At 38.9% G+C, this 20,162-nt stretch overlaps 2 protein-coding genes across 2 annotated transcripts; one reads left to right on the top strand and one right to left on the bottom strand.

The window, feature by feature from the left end:
• The first annotated feature begins 6,492 nt into the window (after positions 1-6,492).
• LOC131328429 (protein FAR1-RELATED SEQUENCE 5-like) lies at positions 6,493-13,386 on the top strand. The gene is made up of 6 exons (XM_058361376.1): positions 6,493-6,569; positions 6,916-6,996; positions 10,352-10,435; positions 10,531-12,732; positions 12,834-12,895; positions 13,298-13,386. The coding sequence occupies exons 1-6, from the start codon at positions 6,493-6,495 to the stop codon at positions 13,384-13,386; spliced, it is 2,595 nt and encodes an 864-aa protein (XP_058217359.1).
• Positions 13,387-13,665: 279 nt separating this feature from the next.
• LOC131330371 (uncharacterized protein At4g04775-like) lies at positions 13,666-14,322 on the bottom strand. Its single transcript, XM_058363922.1, has 2 exons — positions 14,082-14,322; positions 13,666-14,005 (listed from the first exon to the last, which is right to left on the bottom strand). Exons 1-2 carry the CDS (start codon positions 14,220-14,222, stop codon positions 13,685-13,687), a joined length of 462 nt encoding a protein of 153 aa, XP_058219905.1. The 5' UTR covers positions 14,223-14,322; the 3' UTR covers positions 13,666-13,684.
• Between the last annotated feature and the right edge of the window lie 5,840 nt (positions 14,323-20,162).

The following is a 20,162-nucleotide window of genomic DNA, read 5'->3' as shown; positions in this document are numbered from 1 at the left end:
TTTCTCGGTTAGTATGTGGTTCTAACTTAGACATCGAAGGGCTTTTTCCATTGAGAGGCAAATATGTGCTCACGATGTCTTGTTTTGCAAAGACTAGGGTTTCGGCGATGTAGAAGTGTAGCTTGACGCCTTTTTTTTTTTTTTTTGCAAAATGATAGAAATGCATTGATGACGGGAATAAGGTTTACAGAATACAAGGGAAGAGAAAGCACAAAAGCACACTATATACAACCGAAAGGAAGCTACGGGAACAAAAGATGGCTATCAGCCGTAGCTCCGGTCCAAAACGGAATCCCCCTTGCAACTGGTGACGTGGAGGGAGACAGCAAACCCCGCTTAGCTAGACAGTGGGCGGAGTGCGTGTCCTTGCGATCAACCTTGGATAACCTGCAAAAATCTAGTTTGGAGAGTTCCCGACCAAGGTTGTGCAACAAAAATTTATCCGCATAGTGAGAATCAGACCGTCCTGCCAGCTGCATAATAGCATTTAAACAATCAGAATATATGAAAGCGACATTGAAATTAAACTGTAGGGCCCATGTGATAGTGACTAGAATAGCCAAGCCTTCTGGTGGAAAACGGGGGACCAAAAATCTCTATACTGGCTTTCTTGGGACAAGATTTCGGCTTATAAGTCTGACGGTGGTTTGGGTATTCGGGATTTTCGCCTTCTTAACCAGGCACTGCTTGCCAACCAGTGTTGGCGCCTCCTACACAACCCATCCCTTTTGATCTCCCAAATCCTTCTCCCAAAATATTGCTCTCGAACCGGCATACTTAAAGTCAAACCCAACCCCTCCTCATCTTGGGCATGGAAAAGCATCCTATTTGCCTTGATCTCAAAGGGTGTTAAACAACAATGCGTGGATTTATTCCACGCACAAATATTACCATGGTCGAAAACAAAATGATAAATTACAAAAACCACCTCGGGACTAGTAGTATTTGTACAGAAACGTATGTTCATGCACCCTACCTTCTTCTTTTTTGCCACATGACACTGAAGAGATAATCCGTTGCGGGACTTGATGAGTAGTTTGAGTCCCCCACATCTATCTTTTTCGTTTCCATAAATTGAAAAATCTCGAAATAAACTTTAAAAAAAAAAAACGTCACATTTGATGTGATAATTAATGTAAGATAAACTGAGAAAGTATTTGTTGAAAATGCACTAATCCTTCATTGCAGCAAATCAGCAATGGAAGTAAATTAATCTTCAAATTTTACAGCACCGTCATGGTTGAAACAAAATCTTCAAAAAGCTTTGAAGCCACCGACAAGCTCTGCGCAGGGCCCACTCTGGGTTCTGCACAGATAATCAGAGCCATTCTATAATTTGAAATGACTTTTCGAATAACCCTACAAAAAATCAGCTCATTACAAAACGTGTCTGCGCACAACCCGTCAATGTACGTCCATGGATGATAGAAGGTCTCATGAAAGTGGTACAGCATTCTTCTTTTCAGATCAATACTTAGGTCCGATTCGGCTAAATAAGCCAATTGGCTTATTTTTTGTCCTTATTCAAATTTTTTTCGTATTGGTTAGTTTTTCGTCAATTTTTTGAGGATTATTGCATCGTCATGACAAGAGAAATTTAAAAAGTAAAAAATTTCAATCAAAACCTAATTTTTTTGAATAAAGACAAAAATAAGTCAATAAGCTAATTTTTTCGTCTTTATTCAAAAAAATGGATTTCGATAATAATTTTTTACATTTTAAATTCCTCTCGTCATGACGATGCAATTATATTAGCTTGGTTTGCATTTCAGCTACAATTATGTGGGCTATTTCAGCTACAATTCGTGGTTTGCATTTCTCAGGTTTTATCCCCCTTATTGAAAAACCTTTCCGGTCTAAATGTACACAAAGTCAACAAAGTTTAAGGTGAGAGAACAAGAAATTATTCAGTGAATTGGCCTAGCAAATAGACAGTGAGCCAAGCGCATTAAAAGACAACGTGGTAAGTGAACGGAAGAAAAAAAAAACACAAAAAGGAAAAACTATTTTTATCACTAAATATCTGTTACTCATTCCGTCTCATTGTTGGGTCACTATGAAAAAATGTGCAATTTTTAAGTTAAAGATAAGTAATTTAGGTTCCGTTTGTATCGACGTAAAATATTTTATGCCTGAAAACATTTTTCATGTAAAATAATTTTTCCAAAAATAAAGTTTTCATTTTTGTTTTCCGATGTTTGATGGGTAGTTGTGAAATACTTTTCCAATGCAATCCCCAATCGTTTAATGGGAGGATTTGGAGTATTTTTTTTTAAATTCATATCTAAAGCTTTAAAGACTAAAAACGTTGAAGGGAAATTGTGTGGCTTGCCAATTTTTGGCTAATTTTGCCAATTATGCCATTCAATTGGAGAGCTCCTGCTTATGTGCTCTGGAATATTTTCGTCTTTTCAGCTTTTTGTAACGACCCATTTTTAGTACGTAAAACTTTCGTTAAAAATTTGAATTTTTACTTTTAATTACTTGAATTGCTTTTGAAATTACTTTTTAATTTCTAATAAATAGATTTTAGCTCTTTAAAAATTTGTTTCTTGATTAAAAGCCTTACTTGGCAAATATAGTTAGCTTCTAATCAATTAGTTGGAGGAACCGAACTACCCATCCATTTAGTTACCTTTTAACCATTACCCATTGGACGATAAATGTTAGAAAAATCTTTATCCATTGGACAATAGAAAACCTAGATTTTCTATCAAAAGTACTTCATAGATTTTGTTAAAGTACCCATATATAGTTATATATGGTTATTTATACATGCCTAAAGGACATATGATATTATTCTAGTATATATAGTACATCACCCATTTTATCTATTGGTCAATAACCGCTAGAAAAATTATTACCCGCTGGGTAATAGTATTAGTCTTGTCATCAAGTACTAAGGTTATTTAAATTAAATCATTTTCTAGATTTCCCATGGGATGATATACTCATACATATATATATATATATGTGTATATATATATATATATATATGTATGTACTTTATAATATAGTACCCTAAGATATCCTAAGTACAAAATCTAATAATTTAATGGAGCATGTGCCTAATAGGATTATTTTAATAGGGAATTTTGATCTTATAATTTTTTTATTGGATATTGAAAATCTACCTAGATTATATGGTACACCTTTATATATATATATATACACACACACAAACACACACCACGGATCCAGTGCGGGATCTTTTACCAGTCTACCGTGAGCGAGAAATCAGCAAAAAAAAATGATCGGGAAGGGCTTGATCCGAGCAATTTTTTACTGAACCGTTCAATAAAAAATTGCTCGGATCAAGCCCTTCCCGATCATTTTTTTTGTTGATTTCTCGCGGGTACCCTTAAAATCACATTCTGATCACTTTGAGCGGCTCGGATCGTCCCAATTCGATCGGGAAATGGGAGTCCCGCACGGTAAGCCCGTGCGGGATCCCTTAAGGGAACCGAACTATATATATATATATACACACATATATATATGTACTTGGACTTATATATATGTATATACTTATTTTATTACAAAGTACACATGTGTATATTAGAATAGTTTAATAGAAAAATCTTGGCTTTGAGATCCTACTAGATTATATTGTACCTTATGTACTTATATATATACTTCCATAGCACGAGAGAGAGAGAGAGAGAGAGAGAGAGAGAGAGAGAGAGAGAGAGAGGAAGGCCGAGAGAGAGAGAGGGAGAGAGAGGGAGAGAGATGGCCGAGAGAAAGAGGAGAAAGAGAGAGAGAAAGAAAAAGAGAAGGAGATTTGATTGTACCTTGACTTGATCTTCCATGATCTTCTTACATCCTTTCAATCTTGGGTTATATACTTCTCCAAGCAAGATCTACCTTCCATTGTCCTTATTAATCAATAAATCTTTGTACAACCCTACTTTCTTTCACAAAATCTTCCAAACCAACCCTAAAAGTACAAAATCTAGCCATGCAAGCCTAGAACTAGGAAGAAGATATACAAGTAACCCCATAACCTAACCCATCAAGCTTTCATTCAAGCTTGACAAGTGAAAGAAATCAAATATATATATATATATATATATAGAGAGAGAGAGAGAGAGAGAGATTTCGGGTGGAGAGGGAGAGAGGGAGAGAGACAAGCCTTGGCCTATAAATACCAAGCTCATTCAAGCTTAAACTCACACCTTCACTCCTTGCTCCAACTCCTCTCTCGAATTTCTAAGCTTTCCAAGTTCCAAAGTTCAAGTTTCTTAAAGTTTTCTTGAAGTTCTTGAGAGCTACCACCAAACCACTTCCAAAAACCACCTCTAGATCTTTAAAGTAGCACAGTATAGTTAACAAAGTTGTTTCTAGGAAGAGAAAATCCATCTCTCTTCCTTTCGAAGCAAACCGTAGCCGTTACGCCACCGATTCGCAAAATCGACGACCTATTCTCAAAACTGACCAACCGCCAAGAAGTAAGGTAGAATCATCTTATTCCCTATCCCTAAGTATATGTAGAATCCCTTGTCTTCTAACTCTACGTATAGAACCATATGTTAGAAAGTAGAATCTTCGTACTCTTTAGTTCAAAGTATAACTTGAAGTATATTTAAGTAGATAAGGTTATCTATCGCTTATAATGTTTAGAATGCATAATGATTAACAAACTCGTTTTACTAGTGGTGGTATGTACGTGTTGAATAATGAACTTTTACTTCAATAAACATATGTTGTTTTGAATTTTCCACAAAAGAGGAAAGAATGGATTTTTGAAAGATAGAAACTTATCGCTTGTTTAGAAGTATTCGTATTTTGATCTTTAGATGGTTATGAGCATGCATACATGAATTGCTTGCATTATTTGTGGTATAATATTGAGTTGGATGATCTTGTTAGTTTAAAGATTTCAATGAATGATTCATGGTTACATATGAAGTCCTACAGCGGAGTCGATGCATGAAAACGAGACACGAAAATCAAGAAAGTAGAAACATGACACCTAGGGTGTGGTTAATGAAAAGGCGTGTTTTGAAAAAGTGAAATGTTTTGGAAACCGCAATGTGGCCGGACGTGGTAGCCCATTGTGTGGTGTGTGTTTTATGTGCCAATGGGAACCTGGGACGGCGAAACCATTGTGAGGATACTCGGGAGACCAGAATGGCAGAATCGAGGTTGGGTGTGTGGCTTGGTTATCCGCGGAGAGAGCCAATTCAATGTGTGCCAATGGAAACCCGGGACGGCGGAACCATTGTAAGGATACTCGGGAGACCGGAACGGCGGAACAGAGGTTGGGTGTGTTAAAAATGATTTTGAAAATGTTGATATGGTTATGAAATGGAGACACGGTCTATGAGAAGTCGTGTAGGAGAAACTCAAAAAATCATAGACACCAACGTTAGTATGGATAATGAATGTGGATGTGTCATTGTTTTGGCAAATATGTTTGAACTATGTGGAAATCGTTGATTTTATGGTTTAACATTTGTAAGTTAAGGGTTAGAGGGTATGGGTTATTCTATTGAGCGTTGTAGCTCATGGTGTTACCTTTTGGTGACCCTGACATATTATATTGGTGGCGACGCCGGTATAATGTGTCAAACCTCATAGATGAACAGGGTGACCTGTATACATTGGAGGCCTTCGGAGCCGAGGAGCTTGCTAGGACGGAAGAGCAGATAGAGTAGTAGTTAGGAACCCTAGTTCCCTCCTTTGTTGGTTAAAAGTACCTTTGTAAGACTTTGTGATGTAATAATGAGCCAGACTCACTTTGTTTTTGTAATAAAATGTCTTATTAACGTACCCAGAATTTGGGGGCGTTACAACTTGGTATCAGAGCTTTAGGTTCAACCCTCGGCCATGGGTAGAATGGGTAGACCATAAGATAGTTTGACCGTTGCACAAACAAGAATTGAGTTTAAGTTTACCGTCCCAAATTGGGTGGAATTCTGACAAAACAATCTTTGAATTGAAGCAAGGTGTAGGAAGTTGGCAGTACCACCGAGCTGGAAATTCCCAAACAATTGGATGATGACTTAAATCAAGGATCGAAAGTGAAACTTAGAATTTCAAGTCTTCTTAAGTGTTACTCTGTCGTAAAACATTGCTAATTGAGGTTAAACTCTGTCCTTATAGATAAACCACCTCGCCAACCTGTTAGCTCGAACTACATGAGGTAGTTGAGAGAGATTATAGATATTGTTCTACCCTAGAGTGGAGTAGCAGCGGTGTAGGTTAAAACCTGATAACCTATAGAACCTCGGAATAGGAGTATGTAGGATCATTTCGTTTTAACTTGTATTAGGAAAAATCTTATCCTTGTGTCCCTACTTGCCATTATAGTGGAACTTTATGCTTATGATTGTAATTTCCTGCTTATTTGTGAAAAGCTTGCTTTTGTAAGAGAGTACTGTTGCATACTACTTAATAAACTACTTTCGACTTTTGAAAGAAACGCCATTGGCAAAAAGGAAAATTTGTTTTAGTAGACTAAAACCCCCTTTCAATTTCCCCTCGTAGATGGTGAATACGCGCCATGGATTAGGATACGATAACGGAGAACCGTCTCATGCTAATCCCGACCTAACCCAAATCATGTAAGCGTTCATAGCTGCTTTGAACGCTAACCGTCAAAACCAAAACCACGACGATGAACCTATGACCCGAACTCGAGCGATGAACTATTTTTGCAAACGCCGACCCCCGACTTTTCACGGAGACACCAACCCCATCGTAGCCGAGACTTGGCTGAATGAGGTCAAGATGGTCCTCAGAACCTTAGGGATCACCTAGGACGGGGATCGTGTGGCCTTGGCCACGTACCAGTTAAAGGGAGTATAGCTATTAGTCTAGTGCGTAAAGGGTGCAAACTAGTAATAGCCAACCTACGTTTGACCTGCAATCTTAGAGTAATCAATATGGCGAATTTCAACGTAATCCCAGGGATGGACTGGATATCAGCACATCAAGCGGTCATAGACTGCCATTAGAAGATGGTGACCGTGTATACCCTCGAAGGGACTCGTTTCCAATTTAAGGGGGATAGACAAACATCAAGCCCGACGACGAGAAGATCCAGGTGGTAGAATCAACTGTTTGGATGGCTAGCTAGCCTCCAGTTGGGAGAAGCCGATAGGATGGAAGTGGGATTACCACACATCGTGTGCAAGTACGCCGATGTTTTCCCTGAAGAACTTCCTGGCTTACCACCCAAGAGAGAGATAGACTTCTCTATAGAACTCCAACCGGGAAATGGCACCAATCTCTATGGCATCGTACCGAATGGCCCCAGTTGAACTAAAGGAGCTCAAGACCCAATTGCAATAGCTGTTGGACAAAGGGCTTATCAGGCCGAGTACGTCACCAAAGGGAGCACCTGCACTGTTCGCGAAAAAGAAGGAAGGGACGCTTCGACTATGCATCGACTACAGGGAGCTAAATCAAGAACCGGTATCCATTGCCAAGGATCGATGACCTATTTGATCAATTAAGAGGAGCATGAAGGACACCTCCGGATAGTATTACAAGTACTCCGAGATAGCCAACTTTATGCCAAGACAGGTAAATGTGAGTTTTGGCTAGAAGTGGTTAAGTTCTTGGGGCACGTGGTATCCAAGGATGGAATCGAGGTGATTGGAAGTAAGGTTGAAGCAGTACTGGATTGGAAGCAGCCGTACCTCTGAAATTACCGCCAGAAGTCGACGCTGCCAAAGGCTTATTTTCCCGTAACTGCATAGATTCTTTCAGTGTCTTTGCGGATATTATCCGAGTTTGTATCGTAGGGCTTACTTGCTGATGTTCGATTTTTCCCGGATAAGGATAGAGTACTTACACTTTACGATGATGGAGTGAATCTGCCCAAATGATCTGTTGTTTCCTAGTTTTCGAAATGGGTTTAATATCGTTAGGTGGGGAAGCATAGTGATTCGATAGGGACGTGATATGGAACGGGTCCACATGATGATTTGGTAGAGGTTTTGCATTTGACGTTGGTGTTTACGGTAGAAACCTTACCAAAGGCATACGACGAGAAAAATTGTGCGATAGCAGAAGCCACTTCATTCCCGTCTCGTTAAGCAAGTGATGAGGCTTAATTCGATTAACAAAATGTGAATAGGATTGTCAAGGGTGCCTTAAGCGCCGTCATACCTTCTAAACCTGCCAGAGCCTTTAGATAGTGGCCGTGTAGTGCCAAACCATTTTTGTAGGTCGCCAGAATATTAGAATCATGTTTAGATCGCTAACCGGCATAGCAACTATGTCTAATCCGTAGTCACGCGCCAATTTCGGGGACAAAATTGTTTTAAGGGGGATAGATTGTAACGACCCTGATTTTTAGTACGTCAAAATTTCGTTAAAAATTTGAATTTTTAGTTTTAATTACTTGGATTGCTTTTGAAATTCCTTTTTAATTTCTAATAATTAGAATTTAGCTCTTTAAAAATTCGTTTCTTGATTAAAAGCCATACTTGGCAAATAGCTTCTAACCAATTAGTTGGAGGAAACCGAACTACCCATCCATTTAGTTACCTTTTAACCATTACTCATTGGACGATAAATGTTAGGAAAATCTTTATCCATTGGACAATAGAAAACCTAGATTTTCTACCAAAAGTACTTCATAGATTTTGTTAAAGTACCCATATATAGTTATATATGGTTATTTATACATGCCTAAAGGACATATAATATTATTCTAGTGTATATAGTACCTCACCCTTTCTATCCATTGGTCAATAACTGCTAGGGAAATTATTACTCATTGAGTAATAATATTAGTCTTGTCATCAAGTACTAAGGTTATTTAAATTAAATTATTTTCTAGATTTCCCATGGGATGATATACTCAAATATATATGTGTATGTACTTTATAATATAGTACCCTAAGATATCCTTAGTACAAAATCTAATATTTTAATGGAGCATGTGCCTAATAGAAAATATGGAATTTTGATCTTATAATTTTTTTATTGGATATTGGAAATCTACCTAGATTACATGGTACACCTTTCTATATATATATATATATATATATATATATATATATATATATATATATATATATATATATATATATATATATATATACATACACTCAGGTTCATATAAGGGATCCCTTAAATTAGAAATCGTGCGGGACTTTCATCTCAGCCGTTGGATTAGATCCAACAGCTGGCGTTTTAAAGAAGGAATTCGCGGGTACGCAGCCGGGCGGGTCACGGGTAAATTGAATACGCGGGTCAAAACTGGTCAAAACGGATCCTTCTTTCCCCCTTTTCATTTTTGCGTGTTCCAGGTACAGAGAAGAGAGAGAGAGAGAGAAGCGACCAGAGGCGATTTCACTCTCGATCTCAGACGAAGCCAGACGACGAAGAAGAAGAACACCACAAGGTCTCTCTCGATCTCTCATTCTCTCTCCCTCTGTCTCTCTCTCGTTCCGTACAGAACCGTAAACCCTAACGCCTTGTGTTCGAACACAGGAAGAACGAAGAACAGTTTTGATCTCCGACGAAGTCAGACGACGAAGAAGAAGAACACCTCAAGGTCTCTCTCTCTCTCTCTCTCTCTCTCTCTCTCTCTCTCTCTGCTCTGCTCCAGATTTATGGCTTTTAGGGCTTTGCTTGATTTGAAGGGTTAGGGCTGTTGCTTCAAAAATTGTGCTTTATTTGTAAGAAAATCATTACCCTAAGTTTTTGAGCTGGTTTAGTGTTGAATTCTTTATGACACGTTTGGGTATATAGGTTAATGAATTGTTGTTTTGCTTGATTTTAGTCTTGAATAAATCTTGAGTATGCTGAAAATTTCGTGGGTTTTGGTAATCTGTCGTTTGGGAGCCCTTCTGCTAGGAATCAATTTTTGATGTCTTCGTAACAGTTAAAGTACGTTTCAATACGAAGATTTTGGTACCAAAATCATGAAAAACCGATAATCACAGAATTAGTTATGAATTTTTGAATACCGGCTGTTTCTTGGATGTGCGAATCTGTGCGTGGCTGTCTTCTTTTACCTTTCTGGGCATGATGAACATTATGGGTGGCTTTGGGTGTTTTACAGGAGCTGCATATTTAAGTTAAGAAGGGATTGGCATTGGAATCAAGTGATTCGGTTAAGTATACAATTTTTGGTGAATTTCTAAAGTGGGGTTGGTCGGTCGACTAGGGCGAAAGAGTTATGCTTTTTCAATCAATTTTACTTGTTTCCGTCCTTGAATTCACGTTGTTTAAGTGGATATAGTGTAAGGTAAATGATTAACTTCGCTAATTTGACATGTAGGGATGACTAGACTATTTTTTGTTGCTTATAAATCGTAAACTATGCCCACTAGCTATGGAATAGGCATAGTAGTTTACTGAATATGAATCTTGCACTCTTGTACAGATCTTATATATTTGAAGCAGAAATGGAACATGAAGAAATTTCTAGCGTCAATGAAACCCCCATGTTTCGACCACCACCTCAAAGGTATATCTCTTTCTCTGGTGTAGACAAATAGTGTAGAACGTTGTTTTTTGCTAGTGTAGTTACCTAAATAGCTATTGTTGTCTTTTGGTGTGTAGAATGCTGTCTTTGGATGATATACCACTAGTCTCACCATCACCATCCTCACCGTCACCATCTCAACCGTGTGTGGAGTCTGGTAGTTCTACCCAACGACTTTTAACTCCTCAAGTGAAAGCCGAATTGATACCAAAAATTGGACAACAATTTGATAACTTAGACGAGGTTTTCAAATTTTACAACAATTACGCTAAGGAAGCTGGTTTTAGTTTGCGAATCTTTTCTAGCAAGACGAATAAGAACAAGGAAACCATTAGGAAGGAGTATGTTTGTTTCAAAGAAGGGGTGAGGAAAAATTCTAAAGCCAATAATCGACGTCGGGGTTTAACTAGAGAGGGTTGTCATGCAAAACTGTCAGTCGTGAAAAATCGGTTAGGTGAAGGGTTTGTTGTGAAACAATTTGTTGAGGTGCATAACCACGAACTTACGACGCCAAAGAAGGTGCATTTGTTGAAATCTCACCGTCGAGTGTCGGATGCACAAAAATCATTATCACAACAACTTTCAGCTGCAAATGTGCCACCCTGTCAACAAATGAGTTTTTTTGAGGTGCAAGCCGGGGGTTTTGAAAATGTTGGATTTACACGACGAGACCTTTACAATTATGGGAGGGATAAGAAGGCATTTGTTGGTGGACATGACGCCAACATGTTGTACGAGCATTTTGAGAGGAAAAAAGCAAAGAATCCCGGTTTTATGTTTACATTCGAGAGAGATGATCAAGATAGAATGACTCATTGTTTTTGGGCCGATGCAACCTCTAGGAAGTCATACCAATATTTTGGGGACGTGGTGGTGTTCGATACAACATACAACACAAACAAATATTGTTTGATATTTGCACCTCTATTAGGGGTTAATCACCATGGGCAAACGACGCTTTTTGGGTGTGCATTCTTAAGCGACGAATCAAGTGATTCCTTTGAGTGGCTTTTCAAGGAATTCTTGAAAGCGATGCCTGGACCCCCGCCCAAAATCATCATTACTGATCAAGATCCAGCAATGACCAAAGCAATTGCTTGTGTTCTTCCAACTACGTTTCATAGATATTGCATTTGGCACATTGTTAGTAAATTTTCTGAAAAGATAGGTGCATTGACATATAAACAATATTATGAGGAGTTCAAAAAATGTATTTGGAATTCTGAGAGCCCCGAAGAGTTTGAAGCAATATGGGTAGATCTTGTCGGAAAATCTATGCTGTCCAACAATGAATGGTTGCAGGGCAAGTACGAAATTCGTGAGAGATGGGTGCCAGCATTTACGAAACATATTTTCTCCGCTCACATGACAAGTAGTCAAAGAGCTGAAATTTCTCATTCATTCTTCAAGAGGTATGTGTCTTTGGATAATTCAATGTTGGATTTTGTGACACGGTTCAATAGTGCACTTTCACGTCTACGACATAATGAATTGGATTTGGATCACAAGGATGTAAATGAGAAGCCAATCTTGAAAACCTCGTATTTGATGGAAAAGAGAATGAGTGAAATATACACACTAGCTATATTTAAGAAATTTCAGGAGGAAATATTTCAAATTGGTGCCTATGTGCTTACGCTTACACATGAGGATGAACATCGATGTGTGTGGGAAGTTCAAAGGGAAGAAATGGAAGCTTCGAGAGGTCGTAAGGTTTCGGTAGACAAGTTATCGAACCATGTGACTTGCAGTTGTAAGATGTTTGAATTCGATGGAATTCCATGTCGCCACATGTTGGCGTGCTTGTCTAGAATGCTGATTAGGGAACTCTCTATGGAGTACATTTTGCAGAGGTGGACTAAAACAGCAAAAGCGGGCAGAGTTATGGATGACTTGGGCAGTGCCGTGAAAGAAATATGTGACCGTTCGGTTTTCGTGAGGCGAAAAGGTCTGTTCGAACAAGCTCATGATGTGATTGAATACGGTGTAATAGATGAAGAAGGAACTGAAGTGGTATCCAAGCACCTATCACTTGCGAAGAAGGAAATTGCTTTAATGAGGATTGCTTCCAATGGTAGTTCAACGAGTCATACCCAAGTGCCTGTTTCTCTCGGAAGCCAATATTGTTTTAAAGAACCACTTAAAGTTAGGGCAAAGGGTTGTGGTAAGCGATTGAAAGGAGGAAAAGAGAAGACCGTGAAGAAAAGTAGAAAATGTAATGGTTGTGGGTTAACGGGACTGTCGCATGACAAAAGAAATTGTCCAAAACTTCTCAACATGTAGGTGGATGCATTTAAATATGTTCATTTATAATTTTAATTGTTTCATAGTGGCCTTTTAATTTAATTGGTAACATATATTTTTTTTTTTTTTGCCTTAGCTCTTCGCAAGATGTTAGGTTGGACGACGGCGACGACGATGACGATGACTTTGATGAAGAATGTAAGTGTTTTTTTTTTATGTCAAATACGCACTCGAAATAGACATCGACAATGACTATGCATGGTTCGAATGCTAATTTAATTTGTGTTTCAGGAACTACATGGGTTTGCGGTTACGGAGATGGAAATGGCAAGACAATAGGGAGATTCAAAGGTTGTGATGACTTGGAAGATCTTGAGTTAACGGGACTTCTGACTTTTATTTATTATTATTTTATATTTGGGCTTGGTTAATGTAATAGTGTAGTAGTTTGATGTAGTAGTTTGACTGTGGTCAGCGGCCAGCTTGTGTGTTCAACATTTGTAGTAGTTTGAACATTCGAAATCTTATTGACTACGAATTGCTGCTTCTGTTATAAGTAATGCAGTTGATAATTGAAGTTGAGGTGTTCTTTTTTGTAAGGGTTGCAGGGCAATTGCTTGACTTTTGATGTGTTTCTTGTTTCTGTTAATAGAACTTGCAATGCAATAAGAATTTGGAAGTTAATTTAGAGATAATATATCTGGAAAAAAAATATGATATTGTTCTTAATTGGAATCCAAAATGAGAAGTCTCATACTCCTCTGGACTGGTTTTAGTTTTTTTGCCTTTATCATTGAAAATTGAAGATGCATTTTCTAGGAATGATTTCTGGTGGTGATTGGCCAAATACCGAAATGCAAAAATGAAGAGTGAAAAATGCGAAAAGGAAAGGACACATGTAAACACCCTCGTAGTCTCTAATAGAAATACAAGATACTTCAAAAAGGAGTAAAAGAGTTATGGGTTAGGCCAAAAGCAGATCAACAACTAAGGCAAGTATTTCATGTTCCTCGTGTTCGGCACAGTTTCAGTGTTCTTCATGAACCACACAACAATGCATACAACTAATAACATAATAAAACACTTTGTTTTGTAGTCAAACAATTTGGCTTCAGCTTCTTGTAATTTCTTTCCCAGCTTCTCGTTCTCTCTTGTAAGTTCTTCCACCTCCTTGTTCAAAACTTGATTCTCTCGTCTCAAATCCGAAATTTTCCTCTCCATATTCTTGTTGTCAGCTTCCAACATTTGTTTTTCCGTGTCTTTTTCAGGGTCAATCCAATAGAAGAAACCACATCCATTATTAGGTAGCTGGATAATTTTCAAAAAAAGACCATCAGTTTCTAATGGACGGAATAAATAATAAATAAGAAAAACAAAATATTACCTTATAGTTTGCACAACCTAGGAATCTTCTTCCCCGATTAGCCTCTGTGTTTGCAGTTCTTATAGGTGATGGTATTCCACATTTGCAAGGAGGGCCTTCACTTATGCTATTGAAATGGGAAGAAGAAGATGAAGTGGACATCTTTGTACTGCAAAAACAAATATTTGATTTAGTAACCGGTCAGCCACAAGATACCAATCTCTACTGTCATGCATCTATACACCTGTTTTTATTTTTCTTCCAGACACACATACACTACGAAAAGGTTAAAATTTATTGAACATGGTAATTACTTCCTCAGTTCATCCATGTTGGACAACCATTGAACATGGCCATGAAACAAAGAAATGAGGGTACCCCAGGCCAAATGTATAATCTATCACATTTCTTCTGAAATTGAAAACACATTATCTACACAAACAATAAAATTACCCATAACTATTCAAGACAAAAGGAGCAAAAGCAGAATACTATACATATGAATATCACAACAAACAAACCAAAGCCGATATCTAAAGAGCAGAACCACGTGCGGGGCTAGTTGGGGGTACCCCGGGCCACCCCAGTTTCACAAGGCGTTTATTTTACTCTACTGGTATTCAAAAATTGGAAAAGAAAACGTGTCTATATTGTTAGTACATAAACTCTTCAATTAGAATGCAGGGTTTTTGTATGGTCTTCTTACCCATAGTTCCATTCAGCGCAGACATAAGGACCAATACGTAGATGAGCATACAAACCAGTGTCCCCGACCAATTTGATAAATTTAACTAAATCGTTTCTTCCTTCAAAATCATACTACAAAGTACAAAGAAAAATTACAATGTAAGTAAGTCCTTATTTGCTCACTTCGGACTTCAATTAAAGCGAAAACAATACCCCTATGATAGAGTAGATTAAGATTAACGAATGGTGAAAAGACCGTAACAATAAGACAAATTAGATAATTCAGATATCAGCGGAACCACTACTTGCTGTGTTTGGTTGCTGAGAAAATGCAAGAAAACCGTTTTTGAATATTGAACCGCCAGAGCACTCCCGTATGCGTTTTCCCCAAAAAGTTCTATTTTGGTGTTTTTGTCTTCATCGTATTTTCAGCATACTGATTGACCACGTGCGGGGCTAATTGATTCATAGAAGAAGGGCTCCCAAAAGACAGATTACCAAGACCCACAAAATTTTCAGCATACTCAAAGCCACCCATAATGTTCATCATGCCCAGAAAGGTAAAAGAAGACAGCCACGCACAGATTCGCACATCCAAGAAACAGCCGGTATTCAAAAATTCATAACTAATTCTGTGATTATCGGTTTTTCATGATCTTGGTACCAAAATCTTCGTATTGAAACGTACTTTAACTGTTACGAAGACATCAAAAATTGATTCCTAGCAGAAGGGCTCCCAAACGACAGATTACCAAAACCCACGAAATTTTCAGCATACTCAAGATTTATTCAAGACTAAAATCAAGCAAAACAACAATTCATTAACCTATATACCCAAACGTGTCATAAAGAATTCAACACTAAACCAGCTCAAAAACTTAGGGTAATGATTTTCTTACAAATAAAGCACAATTTTTGAAGCAACAGCCCTAACCCTTCAAATCAAGCAAAGCCCTAAAAGCCATAAATCTGGAGCAGAGCAGAGAGAGAGAGAGAGAGAGAGAGAGAGAGAGACCTTGAGGTGTTCTTCTTCTTCGTCGTCTGACTTCGTCGGAGATCAAAACTGTTCTTCGTTCTTCCTGTGTTCGAACACAAGGCGTTAGGGTTTACGGTTCTGTACGGAACGAGAGAGAGACAGAGGGAGAGAGAATGAGAGATCGAGAGAGACCTTGTGGTGTTCTTCTTCTTCGTCGTCTGGCTTCGTCTGAGATCGAGAGTGAAATCGCCTCTGGTCGCTTCTCTCTCTCTCTCTCTTCTCTGTACCTGGAACACGCAAAAATGAAAAGGGGGAAAGAAGGATCCGTTTTGACCAGTTTTGACCCGCGTATTCAATTTACCCGTGACCCGCCCGGCTGCGTACCCGCGAATTCCTTCTTTAAAACGCCAGCCGTTGGATCTAATCCAACGGCTGAGATGAAAGTCCCGCACGATTTCTAATTTAAGGGATCCCTTATATGAACCTGAGTGTATATATATATATATATATATATATGTATATACTTATTTTATTACAAAGTACACATGTGTGTATTAGAATAGTTTAACAGGAAAATCATGGCTTTGAGATCCTACTAGATTATATTGTACCTTATGTACTTATATATATATATATATATATATATATATATATATATATATATATATATATATATATATATATATATACACACACACACACACACACACACACTTCCAAAGTACAAGAAAGAGAGAGAAGAGAAGAGAGAGAGAGAGAGAAAAAGAGAAGGAGATTTGATTGTACCTTGACTTGATCTTCCATGATCTTTTTACATCCTTTCAATCTTCGGTTATATACTTCTCCAAGCAAGATCTACCTTCCATTGTCCTTATTACTCAATAAATCTTTGTACAACCCTACTTTCTTTCACAAAATCTTCCAAACCAACCCTAGAAGTACAAAATCTAGCCATGCATGCCTAGAACTAGGAAGAAGATATACAAGTAACCCCATAACCTAACCCATCAAGCTTTCATTCAAGCTTGACAAGTGAAAGAAATCAAAGATATATATATATATATATATGTATATATATATATATATATATAGAGAGAGAGAGAGAGAGAGAGAGAGAGAGAGAGAGATTTTGGGTGGAGAGGGAGAGAGACAAGCCTTGGCCTATAAATACCAAGCTCATTCAAGCTTAAACTCACACCTTCACTCCTTTCTCCAATTTCTCTCTAGAATTTCTAAGCTTTCCAAGTTCGAAAGTTCAAGTTTCTTAAAGTTTTCTTGAAGTTCTTGAGAGCTACCACCAAACCACTTCCAAAAATCACCTCTAGATCTTTAAAGTAGCCTAGTTTAGTTAACAAAGTTATTTCTAGGAAGAGAAAATCCATCTCTCTTCCTTTCGAAGCAAACCGTAGCCGTTACGCCGCCAATTCGCAAAACCGACGACCTATTCTCAAAACCAACCAACCGCCAAGAAGTAAGGTAGAATCATCTTATTCCCTATCCCTAAGTATATGTAGAACCCCTTGTCCCCTAACTCTACGTATAGAACCGTATATTAGAAAGTAGAATGTTCGTACTCTTTAGTTCAAAGTATAACTTGAAGTATATTTAAGTAGATAAGGTTATCTATCGCTTATAATGTTTAGAATGCATGATGATTAACAAACTCGTTTTACTAGTGGTGGTATGTACGTGTTGAATAATGAACTTTTACTTCAATAAACATAGGTTGTTTTGAATTTTCCACAAAAGATGAAAGAATGGATTTTTGAAAGATAGAAACTTATCGCTTGTTTAGAAGTATTCGTATTTTGATATTTAGGATGGTTATGAGCATGCATACATGAATTGCTTGCATTACTTGTGGTATAATATTGTGTTGGATGATCTTGTTAGTTTAAAGATTTCAATGAATGATTCATGGTTACATATGAAGTCCTACCGCGGAGTCGATGCATGAAAACGAGACACGAAAATCGAAAAAGTAGAAACATGACACCTAGGGTGTGGTTAATGAAAAGGCGTGTTTTGAAAAGGTGAAATGTTTTGGAAACCGCAATGTGGCCGGACGTGGTAGCCCATTGTGTGGTGTGTGTTTTGTGTGCCAATGGGAACCTGGGATGGCAGAACCATTGTGAGGATACTCGGGAGACTAGAACGACGGAACTGAGGTTGGGTGTGTGGCTTGGTTATCCGCGGAGAGGAGCCAATGCAATGTGTGCCTATGGGAACCCGGGACGGCGGAACCATTGTGAAGATACTCGGGAGACCGAAACGGCGGAATCGAGGTTGGGTGTGTTAAAAACGATTTTGAAAATGTTAATATGGTTATGAAATGGAGACACGTGTGGGCAGCGTGCCTTTCGGAATTTCCGGATTCCAAAACGCAAGGGGCCCGGATCGAGGGAGCGCTTTTTTTAGCTGGACGTCAAGCGCTCGCGAAAATACAGAGTCGCCACTCGGGTTTTGAAGGTCCGACACCCAAGGAACCGTATTTCGAAGCACTTGTCGCGCTGTTTGATTTGAAAAAGTTAAGGAACCAGTCCGTCATAACCATATCTGAGTTTGGGAGCCAGGTTACGAGAGGGGAAGGGTTTTATGGCACCCCTCTCGTCCAATCCGGAGATCGGTCTCTACTTAGGCATTTGCGAAAGATGTTTGTTTGCGATTCTGTTTGATTAATCAATTTTTAGCCAATTAGGGCAGGGGAACAGTTAATCGGGGATTTAAAACTGTAACATGTTTGCAAGATGTGAATGATAGCATGGATGAGCAGTTAGTATAGGATGAGAACAGACTGCTGTGGGAGTTTAAACAAACTGGGAGGCCCCTGTTTTGGAGTGACGTGCGTAGGAAGAAACCAGCATGCACTGAGCAAGTCACTGCATGCTGCTTACTCTTGCGCACACAATTCCAAGACAAGCGCGTGTCGGTAAGCTCAAACCCACAGCTCTTATTCTCAAACCATCTGGGCTCTGGAAGGACCAGTGCACACCCAGGACAAACCACGCAGTTTATGGCAGCATAATATACAGTTTAAAGGTTGTAAAGCCCTACAAATTAATAAAACATCCCATAAACAGTGTGGGGACAAAATAATGACCTAAAACCAAGCTACCCGTGCAAGGCCACTCACTAGTCAGAGGCATACTATCGCGCGACGGAGCCAGTCTGGCGCGCGATTATGCGCCTTGGCGCACTGTCGCGCGATGGAGCCAGTCTGGCGCGCGATGGTGCGCCCTGGCGCGGACCAGTATTTGGTTTACACATTTTTGGGTTCTGGGACAGGTCCAGAATGATCCCAGGGGTACTCCAAAACAGAAGACATGCAAATTGAACTACGGCTAGCAATTTCTAACAAAGGAAAGCAGTAAACTGGTTATTAACATGCTCAACAGAGTGATCTATACACAAAATAAAGCACAAAACAGTAGGACACCAATCCCCACGCGGTCCATCTCATGCAGCACCGGAGTGTCGCGCGAGAGAGTGGGACCATCGCGCGCTGGTTCCTACCATGACGGTTTTTGAAACCTTACCAGCTTTAGGACCAGAACTGGTATTGATTACCAGCCTTGGCCCTGCCAGCCCCCCTCAGGGATCAGAACAGAAAGACAGAACAGAGGTAAGCTATACCTTCGGTTTTGAGTTTGAAAGGTGTTTGAACTTTGATGTTTGAAAGTGGTGTGAAAATGGGGTGTAAGATTTTGTAACCTTTCTAACCCAAGGAGTGGATTTTCTAACCCTTCAAATGGAAGCATATGGGGGGGTATTTATAGGGCAAGACCCTTCCATTAATGGAAACCCTCCATTAATGAAAACTATTCCATTAAAGGAAACCATTCCATTAATGGAAATCTTCTATTAATGGAAAGCATTCCATTAATAGAAACTATTCCATTAATGGAAGCCTTCCATAAATGGAAAGCTTCTAGAAACCTTCCAGAAGTGGAAAGTACAAGGTCGGCTGCAACTTTAATCAGCACGCGGATCGCAGACTGGCGCGTGCGAGCAAAACCAACATGTGCCAGTAGGGTTTTTGGTTTTTGAAGTGGCTTAAGCTAGGTTAGGTTCAAGGGTTTTGCAAACACTCAAAGCTCAAACACGCTATCATTCCCATGGTGTTCTTGATCCATTTCATCATTGGGGAATCAAAAACCGTAAGTAAACTAATCTGGAAGCCCAGATTGGGGTGTCTACAACACGGTCTACGAGAAGTCGCATAGAAGAAACTCAGAAAATCATAGACACCAACGTTAGTATGGATAATGAATGTGGATGTGTCATTGTTTTGTCAAATATGTTTGAACTATGTGGAAATCGTTGATTTATGGTTTAACGTTTGTAAGTTTAGGGTTAGAGGATATGGGTTATTCTATTGAGCGTTGTAGCTCATGGTGTTACCTTTTGGTGACCCTGACATATTATATTGGTGGCGACGC

This window comes from Rhododendron vialii, chromosome 6a, assembly GCF_030253575.1.
Source record: "Rhododendron vialii isolate Sample 1 chromosome 6a, ASM3025357v1".
NCBI lineage: Eukaryota > Viridiplantae > Streptophyta > Magnoliopsida > Ericales > Ericaceae > Rhododendron > Rhododendron vialii.
This window is presented reverse-complemented; position numbering and strand designations above follow the sequence as displayed.